Source organism: Rhinatrema bivittatum, chromosome 1 (assembly GCF_901001135.1).
Source record: "Rhinatrema bivittatum chromosome 1, aRhiBiv1.1, whole genome shotgun sequence".
Taxonomy (NCBI): domain Eukaryota; kingdom Metazoa; phylum Chordata; class Amphibia; order Gymnophiona; family Rhinatrematidae; genus Rhinatrema; species Rhinatrema bivittatum.
The window spans coordinates 161,698,931-161,719,810 of record NC_042615.1 but is presented as its reverse complement, the minus strand read 5'-3'; the positions used below and the strand labels follow the sequence as shown (position 1 = coordinate 161,719,810).

Sequence of the window (20,880 nt, the reverse complement as noted above, 5' to 3'; positions counted from 1 at the left end):
ACTGCTTGAAAATGAAGTAGGGCTGCCTCAAAGTTATTTCAGAGCCTGTTGAGAGTGAGTGGACTACTACATGTTGCTTTTTGATCTAAGCAACTGTTTCCCTGAGTTTGTCCTCCAAGAGGTGATCTCCCAGATTGGGTAAATCCGCTAGCTTATTATGAATGTCACACAAACCAGTGGCCTTTAACAAAGTCATTTGATGTGTTCCTATGGAGGCTGATGAGGAGCGGGGCCATTATGTCGAACACTTCATACACTGACTGAATAAAATATCTTTCCTAGTGTGTAGCCAAATGGACTCAGGACCAATGGGTTATGCTCCCCTGCTAGCAGATGGAGATGGAGTAAGGCTGCAAAGTCATAGTTCATATATCCCTGCAGTGACCTCAGCCCGCTAGTATTCTCCATATCATCTGAGTCCAACAGATGGTGGAAGAACCTCTCCCTGTGGGGATTGCTGCACTTTTGGAAGGAGAAATTCTACATTCTAAACTGGAGAAAATTGAGCCCCACTTTCCAGAAGTGATACCTAATGGTCCCTCCCTCAGTTGAGAATTCCTGAGGTGATTTCCGAGATCCCTCAGAGGTGTGCCTTGGTCCGGTAGCCAGTTCCTGGCATGGACTTTGCTGTTGAAAGGCAGCAGGGGCAGGAAGCTGAGCGTTGTGATGGCCAAAGCAGTCTCCCCCCGCAGCCAGAGACTGTTTCTATATCAGCTGGTAAGTGCTGAGCCCAGGTAAGTTTAAAAAAAAAAAAAAAGGCGGAAGAAGTTCTACCTTCTGATTCAGAGACTATTAGAGGGGTTTTCTGCAGGACTTCCTTTGGTCTCCATACTCAGCGTGCCGCACCGAAGTCGTTCACACTCCCGTTGGAGTAAGGGGAATTGGGCATCTGAGCGGGTTGAGCAGCCCCTGGTGGGCTAGGCTCCGCTTTAAGCTTGGTCAGCACTCTAGGTGGTAGGCCGTGGCAGTGCCTTTTTGCACATATTTTGGTGTGTGCCCTGTTGCCCTCTATAGGACGTTGGTGCGCGCACGTGCTGTGCGCACACGCGCTGTGCATAACGTCGAGCATGTTCCTACGTGCACAACTTGGAGACCGTGGGATATAAGAAAAGCGGTGCACATGGCTGTGCGTGCACCTTGTTGTGCCCCGTTTTATCTAGCCGCTGGAAATTTTGACACATAAATCTAAGCGCGAGTCAATCATACGCACAGTTACTGCCGCCAATGGCACAGTAACCAAGAAGCCTAAGCGCCTTACCCTCTGCACTGTTTGCCATATTAGGGCTTCACAGCCTGACTTGGATTCTAGCTTATGTCAGTACTATGAGGATACCCAAGGAGAGTTGGCCTCCTCGGACTTTGCTAAGCCTGGCTTCTCCCATTCAATGATGGGTTGGTTACAACCTTATCTGGAAGCACACCAGATCTGAGTACTCCATTGACTGGATCATCCACAGGAGAAGGAACTTCAGCCAGGCCCATCCCATTACCTCCTGGACTAGGCATGGATCTGACTGCTTTTTCTTGGAGTTTTTCCAGGGATACAAGCTTTTGTGCAGGCGCAGTCTGCTGCTTCTCCTGCCTCTGTTCGGGTGGAACCTGAACTGTTGATCCCTCCTTCTCCCACCAATACCGCAAGACCACAAGACATGCCTCACCTTACCAAGGATATTCCTGGTAGGGATCCGGATGTGCAATAAAAAAGTTTACCAAGGATACAGAGGACAACATAGACAGTGTATTTCTTATGAATAATAGCCTTTATTTCTTATGCGCATAAGGAAGTCAGCTCTCGTAGGCCTAAGAACCTGACTTAGTTTGTGATTGAAACAGCCATTCTTAAATACTATTCTCCCCAATAATTAAAACACTCCTTTGATTTAGTGTCACGAGGTTACAGGGAAACATTTGCTTAAACATTTGCTACTTCTAACATTTCCCAGAGCCCTGGGAAATTAACTAACCTTGAAGAGATCTACATTTTATAACTCCCTTCCTGGGAGCCTGTGACTTAAAAAGATACATCATTTCTTCTACTTATCTAGAGGGAGACAGCTCAACAGAATGCCTTAATTTACAAGCCAGCAGTGCCCCCTGGACTCCTTTTGGTGCATTTCCACTAAACAGATGGCCCTAATATATTTTATTATCACAGTCCCTCCTTTTTTTGTCCAGGGGCAATGCTGCTTGTCTTAAAAATTAGTTATACTTTTCACTCATAGTGCATAATCTGCTAAACTCTTCATCTGGAGATTCGTTCTGTGGTACTGCAAGTGTTTTAGAGACCAGTATTTTAGGAACGCTTTTCTTGCATAACATAACAATGCATTGAGCAGATACACATAAAATAAAAAAATCCCCACTATAATGGTTATAAGAATCATCAACATTTTTTTTGGCCCCAAAGTCCTAGCATCCTGCCTAAGCCAAAAACATCTAGCGCCATTATCTAAAACTACTTCCTTAAGAGATTTAATTTCATGTTGCATTAGTCCCATAATCTTCATTGTCTCGTTCATAGTGACTTCCACAGTGGCAGAAAGATTTTTTTTTAAAGCACTTTCAAGTTCAAAAACACCTAAACCAGGAAAAATAGTCCTCAAAATACGATGAAAGTATCACAGTCCATCTGGAAATCGAGTAGGTGAACTGCGCTTCCTCTTAGGGGCAAATCAGTTCTGTTGAAAGAAGACACTGGTATAATGTATCCAAAAGAAAACTGAGCAGTAATATTGAGGAAAAGATAGTCTTTACTGCTCCCCACGGTGCAAAGAACCATAGTCCTGAGGTATTATAAACTGATACTCTTCTGTCATTCACTTTTACCTCAGAGGTGGTGAAGTAGATTTTTGATATGTTCCCTTCCAGTTACAACAGGAAGGCCCAGCACAGAGCAGCCTTGCTCTTCAATATAAGCCTTGGCAAGCAGAAGCATGGGTGAAGGGGTGTACTCACCATGAATATAGTTCCCAGTACACCTGAGGTTGCGTCATAACTAGTAGGACAGGTTCCTTGAATCTTTTTTTCAGCTTCCATAGGGCACAGCTGGCGTATCGCATAGACTGACTGGCTGCTCTTGCTGTGGTCACAAAGAAGTAGAGTCCTGTTAAAGCATGGAGGATGCTTATAGTCCACGCAGTATGACGGATGCGCCCCGGGGAGAGCCGCCATCTTGTTGTAAACCTTATATAGATGAGCAGTCATGTTTAGTTCATGGTCAAAACATTCATGCACAAAGTTCCATCGTGCGGACAGACAGACGATATTTCACCACACAATAGTAAACCTTTTGTAGGTGACGGTCATCATATCAGTGCAGTTTGCCCAGAGAAGCAAAAGCAGGGTCATGTCCGTTCCAGTAGCCTCGTGAGAGAGTTCTATGTCCCGGAGCTTCCTGCTGTTGTAGTACTGTAAGTCTTTTTACAGTGAGAAAGATATACCCAAGTAGGGTGTCCTTCCAATTTTACTGCAGAATGTGAGGTTAAAAATACCTGATAAGGTCCTCTCCACCTGGGAGCCAAGGAGTTCTTTTGCCGAAAAATTTAAAAAAAAAACCAAAACAAATCCCCTGGTTTTCACACTCTCAGTGTACACTCACTCTCGGTGTACACTGGAGGAAAAGATACTTGTACTTTCTGCCAGTGTGAAGTCAAAACTTTCTGCAACATAAACAAATAATGGTTAAGATATACCTCTTGTGAAAATATAAGAGCACTGAAGGGTTTTAGCATTAGACCAATAGCCATTGGTCGTCCAGTGACTATCTCAAATGGGGTAAGCCCTGTCTTGGAATGGAGTGATGCCCACAAAGCTATTAGAGCTAAAGGGAGAGCTTGTAGCCAGGTTAAGTGTGCTGCAGCCATGATAATGCCCAGCTTAGTTTTTAGCTTGCCATTGAAGTTTTCTATAAGGGCAGAGGCTTGAGGTCTGTAAGGTGTGTGAAACCTGAGAGAGATGCCTAACGCTTTGCTTAAGGATACAACTATGTCATTTACAAAATGTGTCCCCTGATTGCTATCAATTGACTCTGGAATCCCATATCTTGGAATAAATTCCCTTAGTAAAATCTTGGCTACAGAGATTACATAGAAACATAGAAATGACGGCAGAAGAAGACCAAATGGCCCATCCAGTCTGCCCAGCAAGCTTCACACACTTTTTTCTCTCATACTTATCTGTTTCTCTTAGCTCTTGGTTCTATTTCCCTTCCACCCCCACCATTAATGTAGAAAGCAGTGATGGAGCTGCATCCAAGTGAATATCTAGCTGATAAGTTAGGGGTAGTAGGGGTAGTAACCGCCGCAATAAGCAAGCTACACCCATGCTTATTTGTTTTACTCAGACTATGCTTTACAGCCCTTATTGGTTGTTTTTCTTCTCCCCTGCCGTTGAAGCAGGGAGCTATGCTGGATATGCATCGAAAGTGAAGTATCAGGCACATTTGGTTTGGGGTAGTAACCGCCGTAACAAGCCAGCTACTCCCCGCTTTGTGAGTGTGAACCCTTTTTTCTTCTCCCCTGCCGTTGAAGCAGAGAGCTCTGCTGTATTTGCATAGAAATTGAAGTAACAGGCTTATTTGGTTTGGGGTAGTAACCGCCGTAACAAGCCAGCTACTCCCCCTTTGTGAGTGCAGATCCTTTATTCCACATTTCCTCTTGCTGTTGAAGCTAGAATGATGTTGGAGTCACAGTAAGCATGTGTACGTTTATTGAATAAGGGTATTGTCTCCAGGCAGTAGCCATCATTCTGGCGAGTCACCCACTCTTCATTGGCGGCCTCTTGACTTTATGGATCCACAGTGTTTATCCCACGCCCCTTTGAAGTCCTTCACAGTTCTGGTCTTCACCACATCCTCCGGAAGGGCATTCCAGGCATCCACCACCCTCTCCGTGAAGAAATACTTCCTAACATTGGTTACATCATCTCTTACTACTGGAAAAGCCTCGCCCTATCCTGAGAAACTACAGATCATAGTTAGTACATACTTATAAGTTTTATATTGGGGTAATTCAATAAAGTCAACCTGGATCTGTAGGAAAAGACCCAGGGGGCGCTTTTAGGTGTGCAGGAGTGACAATCAAGCCCTTGGAGGCCTTGTACAAGTTACATTGCATACACTGAGAAGATATGGTATTAGCCAGAGCCCTGACTGCTGAAACTAACTCCCACCAGTGGTGAAAGAACAGGCCTATTAGTGCTGTAGGAGGTGCATGAGATGCCTGGTGAAAGGTGAGTAGGATATGGGGCAGTATGTGCCGGGGGGCCACTACTTCGCCATTCACCATTTGGGCCGAACCATATTTGATCTTGTCCCTGATTGTGGATTGTGGCCCCTCCTTTTGCCCACAATTTCCAGTAGTCCTTATCCTGTGCCTGCCACTGTATCAAATTTTTTAATAGTAAAGTCTTTGTTTTCTTTATGAGGAGTGGGCGTTAGTAAAAGGCATCTTGCAACTCCTACTGTACTGTTGGTCAGGGCTGCATGCTTGGCTGATTTATCTTGTCAAGTTTTTTTTTTTTTTTTTTCCTTTTCTTTTACTACTGCCAGCCCGAGAGGCAACAAGATAGCTTCCAGCAAAACTTCAACAAAGGACCACTCCCAATCACTCCCCCATCCGCTGCCAAAAACTCTCTTACCTTCCACAGTGCCCCACAAGTGAGACACAATTCCCCCTCCCCCGGTGAGAAGTCCAGCCTCCAGCACCCCCCCACCGGACACACACACAGCACATTCAATCTGCAGCGAGCCTGCACCATCATGGAGAGTGGAACATGTACAAAATAAACTGCGTCAGCATTAGAGAGAGGGATATCTTTTAAGCCTTCCCGGGGTTGTAATTCACATTCCATTAACATTGCACAATCATGGTCTGGAACATCTAAATCAATTATTTTTGGTAACAAGGTAGCAGGGGTGATGAAAGATAATATTCCTTGATTGTAAAAGGAGTTCATACTTTGTCATGCGTTCCAATGTGATTACCTGAGACTTTGCATTATGTAAAACTGTGAAACAAAACATAATATCTAACCTTAATTGACACATTTGAAGTTTACCTTTTAATACTTTAAGAACTAATGAATGCAGAAAACATTTTTCTACTTCAATATGGCTTATGCAAAACTGGGTGAGACAATACAAAAGAACATTAAACTAAAGTATCTTAACCTTCTGGGATAACTGTCAGGTGAGGTAGAATGCATGGGACTATAAACTATAAATGTTGTAAGTCATGGTTAATTCTGAATTCTTATTTTTGTGTGATTGACTCTAATTACAGACTCTACATTACCATGCTATAGTTAATTCTTCTAATGCTATCTTAGTTAGGAGTTTATTAAATCTTCACCTCCTTTACTCTTTTCTATAATGACAAGTATTAAGAAACATTTCTAACCTGGTCACAAAGAAAAAGGTGTTTGTAAGTTTGGAACCCACATGCTGGTACATGGGTTGTGCACTACTCATATAATATCAAATCTAAAACTTTTAAAGCTTAACAGAGAGTACCAGTAAAGGTATAGCCTGCAGCTTTCCTGTTCCCCATAAATTTCTGCATCTGTAAATCAAAAATCTCTTCCAATTATTTATTTATTTTATTTATTTATTATTTTTGCTATACCGGTTTTCATGACATGAATCACATCAAACCGGTTTACATTTAACAAAGTGTGCAAGGTAAGAGAGAACTCAAACAACTGGAACAAGAGCATTATAAGGAGAGTGACAGTTACAATAAAACAGTTACAATAAAATTAGGGGTTAAAACAATTAAAAACAATTAAAAATCCTTGGTACATGTGTTTGCAATTAAAAGATAGCTGCTGCATATATCACAATCCTTAATTCATAATTTGAAATCCCAAACGTACCAGAGAAATGTTTTAGGGGTTAAATTGTTATGCTGAGAAGTAGCCGCTGTCCATCCTTCAGACCCATAAATCAATCTTATAACTTAAATCAACAAGAACCAAACTAGGTACTTTCAATACAAAATGCAATATACCTCCTATGCCTATTGTAAGGTCTTTTTAAGTTTATTGTTTACAAACTCAATAGCTGCTTAACTTTTAACCACATGTTAGCCAGCCAGAGAAGGCTGATGAAACCAATCTTTCTGAAAGAATTCTACTAAATTAAAGTACTTACTGTGACCTTTCCCCACAATTTTAATTCCTCAGCAGTTTTTTTTTTCCAGTACACATTTATTAACAAATATACAGATAAATATTACACAATCACTTTTAATAAGTTCTCCTTAAGTAAAAATAGTCTGCAATGGGCGCCCCAAAGTAGATAAAAAGAAATAGTGCATTTGACCAAAAAGAAATCTTTCAAACCAGTCTACCATAGCAGAGACTTGAAGTTTGGTTAATAGGCAGCAACACTTGCATAACACTTTTCCTAATAGATATAAAGGCAGTTCTCAAAAATAGCCTGCATCATAAGACACCGTTTCCCTGTATGCAGGAGTTGTAGCTAATGCAGAGATTAAACAAACCATCTTAATAGTAAAAAACCCTCTAGATTGTTACAGTGCTTGGTAAAAATGAATTGTAAGGGACCCTTGGTTCTGGTATTTCTTTGCTGGGCAAATCTCCCATTTTTTTCTCAAGTAGCAATCCTTTGTCGGATTACAGACACTCTCCTCTTGTATCACAAATACTCCAAGTATGCAAGTGTTCCCTGGAAATCAAGGTTCTGTTTGCTATCCCCTTTTCCACACTTTTTTCTTTTCTTTCTTTTCTTTTTTTTTTTTTTTTTCATAAGCAGGGGTGCACTTCCCATACTTATTCTAGCCGTTTCCAAGGCTAAATACCCAGGGAATTCACTACCCTGTATCCCAGTCCTAGACAATCTCAGAGAATTCGTCTCCCTGAATGTGGATTGCCCAGACTGTCCCAGCCTATTAACCTTAGGCTGTAAATCTAGGGATTTTATTTCCCTATAGTTCACCGGGCCTGGTATTTTTATCCAGAAGCCTAGCGCCCTGTTTGTTAGCAGCTGGCTTTACTGCCCTGCGCCCTGTCATGTAAGCAGCAGGTTTGTTTTCTTCTTAAGTTGCCGGCTGGAGCCTTGCGCCCTTATCCGTTAAGCAGCAAGCTGCCACTACCCAGTGCCCTATCAATTAAGCTACTGGCTTTATCAGGTACCTTTGTAATACTGAACGGTTTGTTATTCATAGGAACACACAAGTCACTTAAGAGTGCAAAAATAATGAGTAAACACATTTCCCTTAAAGGTCTCAATGTTAGTGCAATACAAATGGTACAGCACAAAAAAACAAAGAGAAAAAGATTAAAAATACCTTCAGGGATCCTGTGTCCTGTATTCTGTTCAAATCAAGAGAGGGAATGGCTGTGCGTGTCCTGTCCCAGGCGTCCTCTCCCCCGGCTCAGGCCAGGCCAGCACTCCCTTCTTTGATTCCCGGAACAATGCACCATCTGCAATAAAAAAGTTTACCAAGGACACAGAGGACAACATAGACAGTGTATTTCTTATGAATAATAGCCTTTATTTCTTATTTCTTTCTTATGCGCATAAGGAAGTCAGCTCTCATAGGCCTAAGAGCCTGACTTAGTTTGTGATTGAAACAGCCATTCTTAAATACTATTCTCCCCAATAATTAAAACACTCCTTTGATTTAGTGTCACGAGGTTACAGGGAAACATTTGCTTAAACATTTGCTACTTCTAACATTTCCCAGAGCCCTGGGAAACTAACCTTGAAGAGATCTACATTTTATAACTCCCTTCCTGGGAGCCTGTGACTTAAAAAGATACATCATTTCTTCTACTTACCTAGAGGGAGACAGCTCAACAGAATGCCTTAATTTACAAGCCAGCAGTGCCCCCTGGACTCCTTTTGGTGCATTTCCACTAAACAGATGGCCCTAATATATTTTATTATCACAGATGACCTGGACGAAGAGACGGACCTGGATTCCTTGGAAGATGGTGAAATTCCTCCTGGGTTGGAGCTGTATCAGCTATGTTATGGTTCTTTCAAAGAAATGAATTGCTGGCCCTGATTTCCCACACCCTGAAAATGCTGGGAGTTTGTGGAGCAGACTCTATGTCTGAGCCAAAGAAGAATCCGATTCTGATTTCCCTGCTGAAAGCCTCTTGCTATTTTCCAGTGATGGATGCCATCAGGAGTTGATTGATCTTGAATGGGACGCCCCAGAAGCAAGTTTTAAAGGGGGCTGAGCGTTGGAGGGCTTATATCCTATACACCTAGCAGTGAGGAAACATTTGCGTTTCCCTAAAGTGGATGCGATGGTCTGCGCTGTCTGTAAGCAAACAACTATCCCAGTGGAAGGAGGAGAGAGGCCTTAAAGAATGTGCATGATAAATGGCTTGAGTCTATTCTTAAACAAGCCTTTGATGCAGTAGCAATAACTTTACAGATTGCTTCTTGTTGTGCTCTGGTGGCTCGTTCATGTCTGCTTCTCTCTCAGGAAATAGATGACTTGGGGGTGAATTCCAGAGCAGTTATGGAACCTGCTGCCACCGTTTTAGCAGATGCTAAAGGAGCTCCTGCTCAACTCAGCACCTGGTGGGGAGTTAGAAGAGGCTCCGCTCTGGGAGGAGGAACGGTTGTGGCTCTTCAGAACTTGCGCAGTTCCTCCATCTTCCAAGTTCTGGACATCTGAGAGCATGGATACATTCGGTCATAGAGGTAGCAGTTGGACTGATCATGGTTTGGTTCTAGGCACTGGTAACAAATCTCATGTCCATCAGTAATGGTCATTTCCTACTACATATGCAGTCTTTGAAACCACTGATGATTGGCTTCTTAGTGCTGGATGTTTTCTGTGACAAAAATTATTTTTTTAAGTTAGCACGAAAACTGCTATTTGGGAGGCTGCCGAGGCAGCCTAATAATAGAAAATAATTTAGAATAATTAATGATTGTAAGTGAGATTACTTAAAAAAAAAATCCCAGACAGATAGGGTACAAGTCCGTGCTGAAGGGCTCATGCTGCAATACCCATGTGAGAACTTCTGCACATTCTCAGTAGAGCAAAAGCTCTATTAGCTAAGAAAGAATGGTCTGTTGGATGATGTCACCAGCATGTCATGGCTAATTCAGCCCTGCTTGTTGACGGAGAAAACCTAGTGTTAGATTGATATTTTGCAGAATGTAAATAGTAATGTTGCTTTATAATCTGGAACTTTAGTATATTGTGAGTTTTAACATAACTTTTCAGAACGCAAGACATTTGAATATTAATTATCCTATTTGTTCTTGTGGTGTAATGCACCTATATTTACATTTTGTAGGTAAACACACTAAACAGATCACCTGTGGATGTTGGAGCTCTCAGAATCTGCTTGCATTGGGTAGTGAAGATAAAATGATAACTATCAGCAACCAGGAAGGCGATACTATCAGACAGGTAATGCCAGAACATGTCAAATGGAGACGCTTTGCCAATAGCTGAAAATTAGCAAGTGAGGGTGAAGACATATGGAGCCCAAAAGAGATTGTATAGGGGGAGGGGAAAGCTGAGGTTCACTTTGATCATTACTGGTGACTTTATTGGCCTAAGGGGAAGATTAGACTGGACAATAACATTTTGAACAAGAAATAATTTGAATTTGCTGGCAGAGAGTGCTATTTGTATAGTCTGGACATGACGGACTACAGCCAGAGGGAAAGGTGGTCTTTCTTAAAAATAGCTGTATATACTTCAGATCATATTTACAGGGACACATTGGTAGATCTGAAAAAGTTGAGGAGGTTGAAGTTCTCCCCACGAGTGTATAATTCTAATTTCCTTATCATGTTGCTATTCCAGTCCAGATCTTTGGGTTTATTCCCTCCCACTGGCAGAAGAGGGTAGAGAACACAGCTTTTTCTATGACATCATCACTAATAGTTACTATGGTGAAGTCCAGACCAAAGCTAATATTTTCTGTCTCTAGCAGATAATAGGATATACTGATTGTTGTGACAGGATCAGTAGCTCTTAGGGTTTAGTTTCTGTGGTGAAGTAGTATTTTGGGCAGTTCTGTTGAAGATAATTGTTTTTGGAATTCTGGTCCAGGCTCTTAACTAATTCAGTAAGCCCTATATAGGTATTTTCTTCTCCAGAGAAAGCTTGTTAGAATCTGGGGGTGGGAGCTTCTTGTAGCTCAGGAGGATCTGTTGGAGTCTGTCTCTCCTCCACCCTCCTTTGTTGCTTTCAATAAAGTTACAAACAAAGAAAATATATACATTTAAAAAGAGGGGAGGAAAAGATATCTCATTTGGAGCCTAGTGGATCCAGCAAGGCATGGAGGAGGGTAAGTTGATATTGGGTTGGAGAGTGATGAAAAGATGGCCTCAGTCTGTAAGAGTTTGGCTGTGCTTTTTTCTGTGGAGAACTCTTACTGTGACATGCAGCATGGCTACAGAATGTGGTCAGAAGTGCATGCATGGTGGGAGCTGGCATGCAGGCACCACTGCTGACTCCATCTGCTCCATGTGCGAGCAGAGCAGCAATTCCTCCAAGGTGGTTTCTGAGGCCCCTGGGGCAGTCAGCATGAATGCGGTGGAGTTCTTACGCTCTCTACTTTCTCAGCACACATGGGCCGTTTGGAGGTTTCTGAAGTGGTGGCTCCTGAGGTGGCGTTTTCGATAAGAATGTTCGCCATTTCAAAATCTTCACGCAGCACATTCCTGCCAGAGTCTTTTCCTGAGTTTACTGGTCTACAGCCAAAATGCTTCTGAAATTAATATAGTCCTACCGAACTAAATCTGGGTCACTGAGAACAAAAATGATGCTTAAAATTGTTGATTGGCTTTAGTTTTTAAGATATGCTACTGGGTCAGTGTATATGAACTTTGACTTGGGAATTGCGGAGGATAAGTGAGCTAAGAAGGGAAAGAATCTCAAATTAAATCAGAAATGACTATCTTTTGTTTCATTGTAAATTTTATTTTTAAAAATCTTTTACTGATTTAATTTTTACATAATCAGAGAAGGAGAAGCCATAAATATATAAAAAGTCCTACATTTATAATTTATGATTAAAATTTAACTATCTATGCAATAGACATAGACTTAGGGGCCGAATCAATACCATGCGCAGCAGCTAGAGCATGGTGTAACACGTGATTGGATGCACGTTTTGGACATGTTTCTATAACCCCTGATGCAATATGGGGATTAGTGCTTCCAAAACATGATTCCAAATTACCGCATGGTTAATAGCGCTCATCACATGTAAATTCCATGTAGATGAGGCTATTAGCTAATCCCCATGTCGCAAAAAATTTCCCACACAGCCAATGTGCCCATTACAATGCAGCAAAATTTATGCCAGCCCTGGGCTGGTGTAAAGGTATGCCACACTCAAGGGCGCTTTGAAAAAAAAGAAAAATCCTGCTTTCTGTGATTCCTCCTAATAGTATTGTAGTGATACTAAGTAGGATGAGTCAAATAAAGTAGATTTAGTCCTTATGTTGCAGGGATAGGGCTATAATGTTGGTGTTTAGTGTGTACTGTTTCACGATATTGGGGAGGCGGGGGACGGGGGCTCTAAGCGTTATATTGGTGACCTCAGAGTTTGGGCGCTAGGCCTAAAGAGAGATAGGAGGGGTATCTGGAGGAAGGAAGGATGGGAGGGATGGACAGGGTTCATAGCCTAAGTTTGAGGCACAGGAGGGGGGTGGGGGTGGGGCTGAGGCCAGGGTAGGGGGATTTTGGGGCAGTACGTCTATAGGTCAGTTGGGGAATTGTAATGTGAAGATAATAAATGGTGTGTTTTCACTGTACTCATATTTCATAGATTTTACGTTTTGAAGTACGAGGGCCACCCTAGGCTGGGAAGGTGTTCCTCTTGGGTAGAGGAAAGGTTCGAGTTCACACCATTATGGCTTCAGAATAATGTCTATTAAGCAGGGGTTACGTATTATTTCATGGAATGTATGTGGGTTAGGATCACCCAATAAGAGGCAAAAGGTATTAAGCATGTTAAAGAGACACCGGGCAGATTTAGCAATGCTCCAAGAAACTCATCTTAATGACATCGAACATAATAAACTTTGCAAATGGTGGGTAGGTGATCTATTTTGGGCATCCTCAGGCTCACATAAAGTGGGGGTGGCTGTATTAATTGCTAAATCTCTGTTCTTCCATCATACAGCAACAATTTGTGATCCGAGTGGGCGCTAAGCCAATTACCATCTGCAACATTTATGCTCCGAACCAATATGATGCTGGATTTTTTTTGTTATTTATGTAAGAGCCAGGGGGAGGAGACTTTGGTCCCTTTAATCCTGGGTGGTGACCTAAATATTGTCAGTGATCCCCAGTTGGATAAATCGAACCATGCCCGTCTGAGAGGGTGGCAAAGTATAAAGGTGTCCCAAAGCTTTGCAAACATTTTGACCTGTTGGATGTCTGGCGGGTTCTTCACCCAACAGACAGAGACTATACTCATGTTTCGCTAGCACATGCCTCACAATCACATATCGATTATTTGTTGCTGTCACCCATCTTGTTTTCTCAAGTCACTGCTGCAGAGATTGGTCCCTTGGCAGTATCAGACCACACATTGATATGAGTGGACCTCCATTGGAGGATGGGGGGGGGGGGCGGGGAGCAGGGACAACACCTCTGGCGCTTTCTGGCTTACCTTGCTAAGGACAAGAAGTTTCAGGAATTTTTGCAATAGCGTAGGGATGACTTTCAGCAAAATAACGAGGAACATGTGGACGCTCCGTCTCTTTTCTGGGAGACGAGCAAGGTGGTCCTTCGGGGCGAGATCATTGCCTATTTAGCTCATGGATGCTAGGGTGTTAAAACTGGAGCGCCAGGTTCGTCAGGACCGCCGGTGTATGGCGAGTGGGTGTTCTGAGACAGCCAGGATGGATTTTTTAACTTCACTGGCGGCTCTGAACTCCATCAACGCACGGTCAGATCTATGTTCTGTTATAAACTTCAGCTTTTTCAATATGGCAACAAGGATGGGAAGCTGTTGGCTCATATAGTTAAATGCAAATTGGGAGCTAAGTACATCGTGGCAATCCGGGATGCAAATCAGAAAGTTGCTAACTCACATGATAGATTGTGTGGAGTCTTTTTAGATTTCTATCAACATCTTTATACTGGACAATCTGGGGACACGGAAGCTAGGACAAATTTTTTCCAAAGACTGACTCTTCTGCAACTCACAGAATCACAACTTAACAAATTAAATACCCCGCTTCAATTAGAGGAAATTCAGTATGGTATTTGGGGGGCTCCCCCCTATAAAGCTCCTGGACCTGATGGTTACGTGGAAGAATTTTATAAAATTTTACAAGACTGGGTGGTCTCCCCACTACTCCTTTATTATGAACACCTGCATGAGCAGCAGTCGTTTCCACTTCATGTCAATAAGGCACTGATCACGCTCATACCCAAAAAAGATAAGGACCCTCTTGATCCGAGTTTGTACAGACCTATATTTTTACTAAATTTCAATGTTAAACTACTTGCCAAAGTTTATGCTGATCGATTGGCTTGTATTTTCCCCTCACTCGTTGATGAACATTAGGTGGGGTTCGTGCAGGGACGCCTTCCTGTTTTTAATGTACGCAGGTTCTGGCCTCTATTGCTTAGATCACATCTTGCAGATACCCTCCCTGTTGATCAGTTTTGATGCTGAGAATGCATTCGATCATGTTTATTTATTTTTTTTTATTTATATGTCTTTTATATACCGAAGTATTGGTAGGGGCCTTCACTCCGGTTTACATTTATAACAACGCATACATTGAAAATCAGGTGAACAGTTTAAACAGAGTTAAAGTTATAATGAATATATATAATATATATATAGGCAAGTTAAAGGTCTAAATATGTCAGAACTGTTAAAAAGCATAGATATACTTTATCATATTTATAATTAAATCAGTAGATAGACAGGGACAAGTAATAGCTCATGGGAGCAATACAGACGGAGGGTTAGAGATATATTATCAAGAGGAATGAAGGTTAAGATGCTCGGGAAGAGAGATGATTGGATAAGTAAAGGGTGGGGGGAAAGAGTTGAGGGGAAGAGGGGAGGATGGGTTTGGAGGAGGAGAAAGAGAAAAGAGAAAAAGGAGGGGAAAGTGGGAGTTAGGGCAAGTGGAGGAGGGGGATGTATGAGATTTTCATAGTCATTGGTTTAACCTATTCCGTCTTTGTAAACTTGCTTGAAGAGCCAAGTTTTGAGTAGTTTTTTGAACATTTTGGTATTGTTTAGTAGTCTGAAATTGGAAGGAAGAGTGTTCCAGAGGATACGTCCAGCAATTGAAAAGGATCTTTTTCTGGTGGTAGTTAATTTGGCTGAGGTGAGTGGAGGGATTTCTAGACGTGCTTTATTGGTAGATCTCGTGTTGCGTTGATTGTGGTGAATTTGTATAAGGGAGTTGAGGCAATTGTGGTCAATGTGGTGGATAGAGTTGTGAATCATTGAAAGAGTTTTGTATTCGATTCTTTTTGCTATGGGGATAATTTGATAATTTGATAATTTGCTATCATGTAGCCTGGGATTATCTTTTCTTTACTTCGGAACAATTTGGGTTCCAAGGTGAGTGGCTGAATGTAGTCCTCATACTTTATTCGGCTCCCTGTGCGCAAATCATGCTGAATGGTTCCCTCACTAACAGGTTCTATCTGCAAATTGGGATGCAGCAGGGCTATCCCCTATCGCCCTTGTATTTATCTTAAACCTCGAGCCATTATTAAGGGCCATTCAGAGTAATGTGCAGATTTTAGGCCTCTTGGTTGGTACCCAACACTTCAAGATTGCAGCCTTTGCAGACGATTTGTTTGTGCATCTGAGTAGCCCAGTGGAATCTTTGGTGGCCTTGATGGAGTAGTTCACGCTTTTCGGTTTGTTCTCTGGTTTTAAGCTAAACGTTAACAAGTCTGAAGCATTAGCCTATCTCGCACATTTTCAAATGGATTGGGGATAGAGATTCTCTTTTAGATGGGCTGGGGAGTCTTTTCGATATTTAGGTATTTAACTATCCACATCTCTTGAGAGTATTTATGATTTAAATATCCTCCCACTTTTAAAGTCCCTTAAAGCTAAATTCTTAGACTGGATGGACTTACCACTTTTTAAGGACGAGTGAATCTATTTAAGATGCTTGTTTGGCCACAGTAGCTATATGTTCTACAGACCTTGCCTTTGGCCCTCCAGAAGAGGGATGTTCAATTAATATATGCTATGATGTCACGTTTTTTATATGGAGGAGGAAAAGGGCTCGGATCGCAATAGCCCACTTGGTGGGGTCTTGGCAGCAGGGGTGTCTAGGGGTCCCAGATATAGAGGAATATAATATGGCTTGTCTCTTATGTCATTTTTAACATCTCTCACTTTACCCCCTTGGCATAGAAAAAGAGCTGCTCAAGCCACTTAGTCCCTCATTTGTGCTTTATACCCGCTGAGCTCTTTTACTTCCTGTTTTGCGTAGTAATAACTCTATTGCATCATTGAGTAAGGCATAGCGTTATCTCTGTGTCAGGCTGGATCGGAATCCGAGAAAATCTGTATACCTACCAATTAGGGGTAATTTGGGTTTTGAACCAGGCCTCCGAAGCTTGATATTCTGTCAATGGGCAAGGTGGGGGAAGGTATCTTTATCACAGCTAGTGGAGTCTCAGGGAGTTATGTTGACATTTCAGGAACTACAATTGCGACATGTTCTCTCTTCTAAAGCTTTTTTTGCTTTCCTCCAATTGCGACATTATGTTCTCTCCTTGTGAAAGATCATCTCCATGTTATCTTTGTGGATAGGCTTGAAGAATTTTTCCAAGTTGAAAGACGGGGAAAGTTGGGGTTCTTACACATCTGGAAATCCTTAACTGGTTTAAAGTCTAAGGCTTTTTTGCTCTCAATTACATGCTAAATGGGTAACAGAATTACTCGCATTAACTGAGTTTCCTCTCCTTTGCACTATTAAACTATACCTGAGTTGATGGAAGATGCAGCTCTGAGGGAGATGCAATACAAACTTTTATTTAGGGTATACGTACCACTACTTTAGCTTCATAGAGTGGGTTTTTTGGATTCCGAGCTGTGAGAAAGTGTATGCTTGACAAGGCACCTTGCAACATTTGCTTTTGGGCTTGCGATGCCATTCAGACTTTCTGGGAAAAGATTTGCAGGTATCTATCTTCCTTGCTAAGACAAACAGTGATCTTTACACCAAAGGGTGTAATTTTTGATATAGCTTCCTCTTTTCAGGTCTGGGATAAAGATAAGTGCCTTTTGATTCGTAAGGCGTGTCTTGTTGCCAAGACACTCATACTCATGCAGTGGTGCGACCAGGAGCCTCCTAGCTTCTGGCTCTGGAGGTACAAAATCCACTCAGTAATGCAATTGGATAATCAAACTACTACAAGATCGTTTAAAAGTAAATGCACTTTTATTAATGTTTGGCATCCCTATTTGCAAACATTATCCCCAAAGGCCAGAAGCAAAGTGATTAATTTCCCCTGAACACACCAGATAACAGTGATTGTCAATCTATGTCCCCTTTCTAGCTGGTGGATGGGGGAAGTGGAGGGGGGTAGGGAATGGGGGAAATATGAAACTATGTAATTGTTTCATTGTTTTCTGTTAACATGTAGGGTGTATCAGGAGCAAATGTGCCCTACTGTTTCTGTTATTGTCAGTGACTTTTTGATCAATAAAAACAGATTTAAAATTTAGTTACAACAAAAATGTTTTTGAAAAAAAAAATTCTGGATGCTGGTATTGCCACCCCTAAATATTTGAGTTCTCCCGGGGGCCCAATTCAAGGGGAAGAAGCCTTGCCTCGTCTCTCTCACATTTTGGCTAATATCTAGGGCCTCCAATTTGTCCCTATTGATTTTCAGGCCTCGAAAGGTACCGAATTGCGATTGGAAGTCTAGCAGATTAGAAAGAGACTCACTAGGGGAGGTCAGAAACACCAAGATATCATCTGCAAAGGCAGCCACCTTGAATTCTGTCCCTGCCCTTTCGAAACGCCCTATGTCTGGGTGTGAGGCAATTTTACGTAACAACGGGTCTATTGACAAAATATAAAGCAATGGGGATAAGGGACACCCTTGCCGAACCCTCCCGTTGCAGGTACAATTTACATGAAGTCAAACCATTAACTATGATCCGTGAATATGGTGAAGCGTAAAGGAGCAGCAAGTAATTTATAAAGACCCCAGAAAAACCATATCGATGTAAGACCGAAAATAGGTAAGCCCAAGACACTCTGTCAAAAGCCTTTTCGGAGTCTAATCTGATAGCTAATGCGCTTCGTTTCTCCTGGCAAAATTTCATTGCTGTGAGTAGTTTGATGATGTGCCCTGTTGCCCGTTTCCCCTTCACAAATCCCACCTGATGGTCTGAGATCAGTTGGGGAAGTATTATACTGAGCCGGTCCACCAAAACTTTGGCTAGTGTCTTTAAATCGCTGTTCAACAGGAGGCAGAGGAGTGAAGGAATCATTTGTTTCTTTTACCTAGACATTTCGTTTGTAGACGGGGAAGGTGAGGTGGGAACCTGGCCCCCCCCGAGTCCTACAGCTGCAATTTCCTGAATTCCCGGCAGCGCCGACGTCATTCAGGGGCGACTGGCTAAAGTTTAAAAGCCAGCCCCCTGCGGCGCATCTCCGAGGCAGAGGAGTGAAGGAACCATTTGCTTCTTTTACCTGGACATTTCGTTGGTAGACGGGGAAGGTGAGGTGGGAACCCGGCCCCCCTCCCCGAGTCCTACAGCTGCAATTTCCTGATTTCCTGGCAGCGCCGACGTCATTCAGGGGCGACTGGCTAAAGTTTAAAAGCCAGCCCCCTGCAGTGAATCGACGCTGCCGGCGCATCGCCAAAGGGGCGCGCGTCTTTACCAGAATAGTGCCGGTAATTTGGATGGTTGTTTCTATTCGCTCCTCTAAGCTGCAGATTCAGGACTTGTGAGTAGAATACTCTTCTATTATTTCTTGATCTTTCACTCCAAAGCCTTCATTTTCTAACACAAGAAAAAAGTTTTTTATTAAGGTTGGTGGAAAAGTTGGTTGGACTTGTGGGTTGAACTGTGTGAAATACCTGAAAACTATGCCTTGTACTAAGAGGAAGGCAAGGATTAGGGAGATGATAACCTCTTCTCCAATATCCGAACCTTCGCAACCACAGATTCCAGCTTATTTTCCGCTTGTACCCATTAATGACCCGGTGAATAAGGCCATTGAGGAGTCTGGAATAGAGCGGATTCCAGATCCTTTGGCCGAGGCATCTTTGAGTCCCGGGGCCCCTAATACTCCTCCTCCTCCAGGAGAAGGAAACCAAGCTAAGGAGGGCCAATGTGAACCAACTACTCTGAAAGGAAACTCATTACAAGTTCTAAAGCCTGAAGAGATTACAATGGACTCTATTTGGTCAGCTATAAAATCATTAAAATTGGCTATTATTAATCTAACTAAAGTAACAGAGACATCTAATCAATGCTTTATTAAAATTGAGACTGAAATTTCAAAGCTGGAGGAAAGCCAACATGCAGTAGATGAGAGATTGAATAACTTGCATGGTTGTTATCAGAGATTTACAAAGGTCGAGATTCTTTATGATAAAAGGCTTGAGGCCATTGAAAATTCTCTGAAGTATTTAAACCTAAGGGTTTTGCATTTCCCAAGACATGATCTGATCTCACCATTAGATATGTTCAAAGAATATCTCAGTGTTGTATTACAGATGCCTCAAAAATCTATCCCTCCTATATCAAAAATTTATTATGTGGCAACAAAAGGGAGCGATGTAACTTCAGATGGTAAATTAATAGAACCACATTTAGATTTGTCTGAAATAATAGAAGCAACTACAGAAACTGTTATTGTATCTAGGTTGATACTGCATGTATCGTTTGTTTTTGCATCAGATAGGGACGCTGTATTTCGCATCTACATGAGGAAAAGAATGGAGAAATTTCATGGGGCTCCAATTTGGATATACCCTGACTTATCACGACAAACACAGATGAGGAGAAAAAAATTCCTAGCTTTGAAATCAGAGATAGAAAAGTATGGGGGAAAAATGATTATAAAATTCCCATGTAGATGTGAGATATCGCGTCAAAACCAGAGACATATCTTTTATGAAGTTTCACAATTAAGAGTGTTTTTGGATTCGCTAGCCCATGAATCCTTAGCTTTGGGTAATGAGGTAAAGTAAAATAGAGTGGGTACAGCCTTAACTTTTCAGTTGTTTTTCAGTGAGTTTCCATTGATTTCCTTTAACCGCTTAATGTTCCTTACTTTTTTCTTGTGGATGACTTTATTTAACACATACAGAATCAAATGAAATTGGAAATGGTTATTACTGTATAAATAGTTTTCTTTTTCTGTTATGAACAATTACTAATTGTAAATTTGAAATGCATAAATAAATAATAATAAAAAATCGCTATTCAAGAGTGATATAGGGCAGTATGATGTCAGTGAACTGGGGTCTTTACCGGGTTTCGGTAGCATTATAATGTGAGTGCCGTTAAAGGCTTCTGGAAATTTGTTGCCAGCTAACCCTTCAATATAGTAGCTAGTGAGGGGGGACTGCAATCTGATCTTTTAAGATTTTGTAAAAATCATATGAGAACCCATCCGGTTCCCGAGACTTCCCTGTAGCCACTACGTTGATCGTGTGTAGGACCTCAAATGTTTGGATAGGACGGTTAAGAAATTCCCTATGCTGTGAAGAGAGTTGGGGGATGTGAAGGCCAGAAAAGAAGGACTCTTCTGTGTTGTTTGGACCTCCTGGGTCCTCTGAGCATAGAGTCTCTTTAAATGCACGAAATATTTCACATAGTTCATCAGTTTGAGATACCCATTTTCCATGTGGCTTTTGAATTTTTTTGATAAACATGTATGGGTGGGTCGCTCTAACC

General features: G+C 41.9%; 1 protein-coding gene across 3 annotated transcripts in view; it reads left to right on the top strand.

Moving 5' to 3' along the window:
- The window catches only part of WDR19 (WD repeat domain 19), a 410,737-nt gene that overhangs the window by 59,804 nt on the left and 330,053 nt on the right, over positions 1 to 20,880 (top strand). For all 3 annotated transcript variants that reach the window (XM_029589326.1, XM_029589343.1, XM_029589335.1), the window contains exon 6: positions 10,288 to 10,403. In XM_029589326.1, coding sequence (XP_029445186.1) covers positions 10,288 to 10,403 — 116 coding nt within the window. The remainder of the gene's footprint in view (positions 1 to 10,287; positions 10,404 to 20,880) is intronic.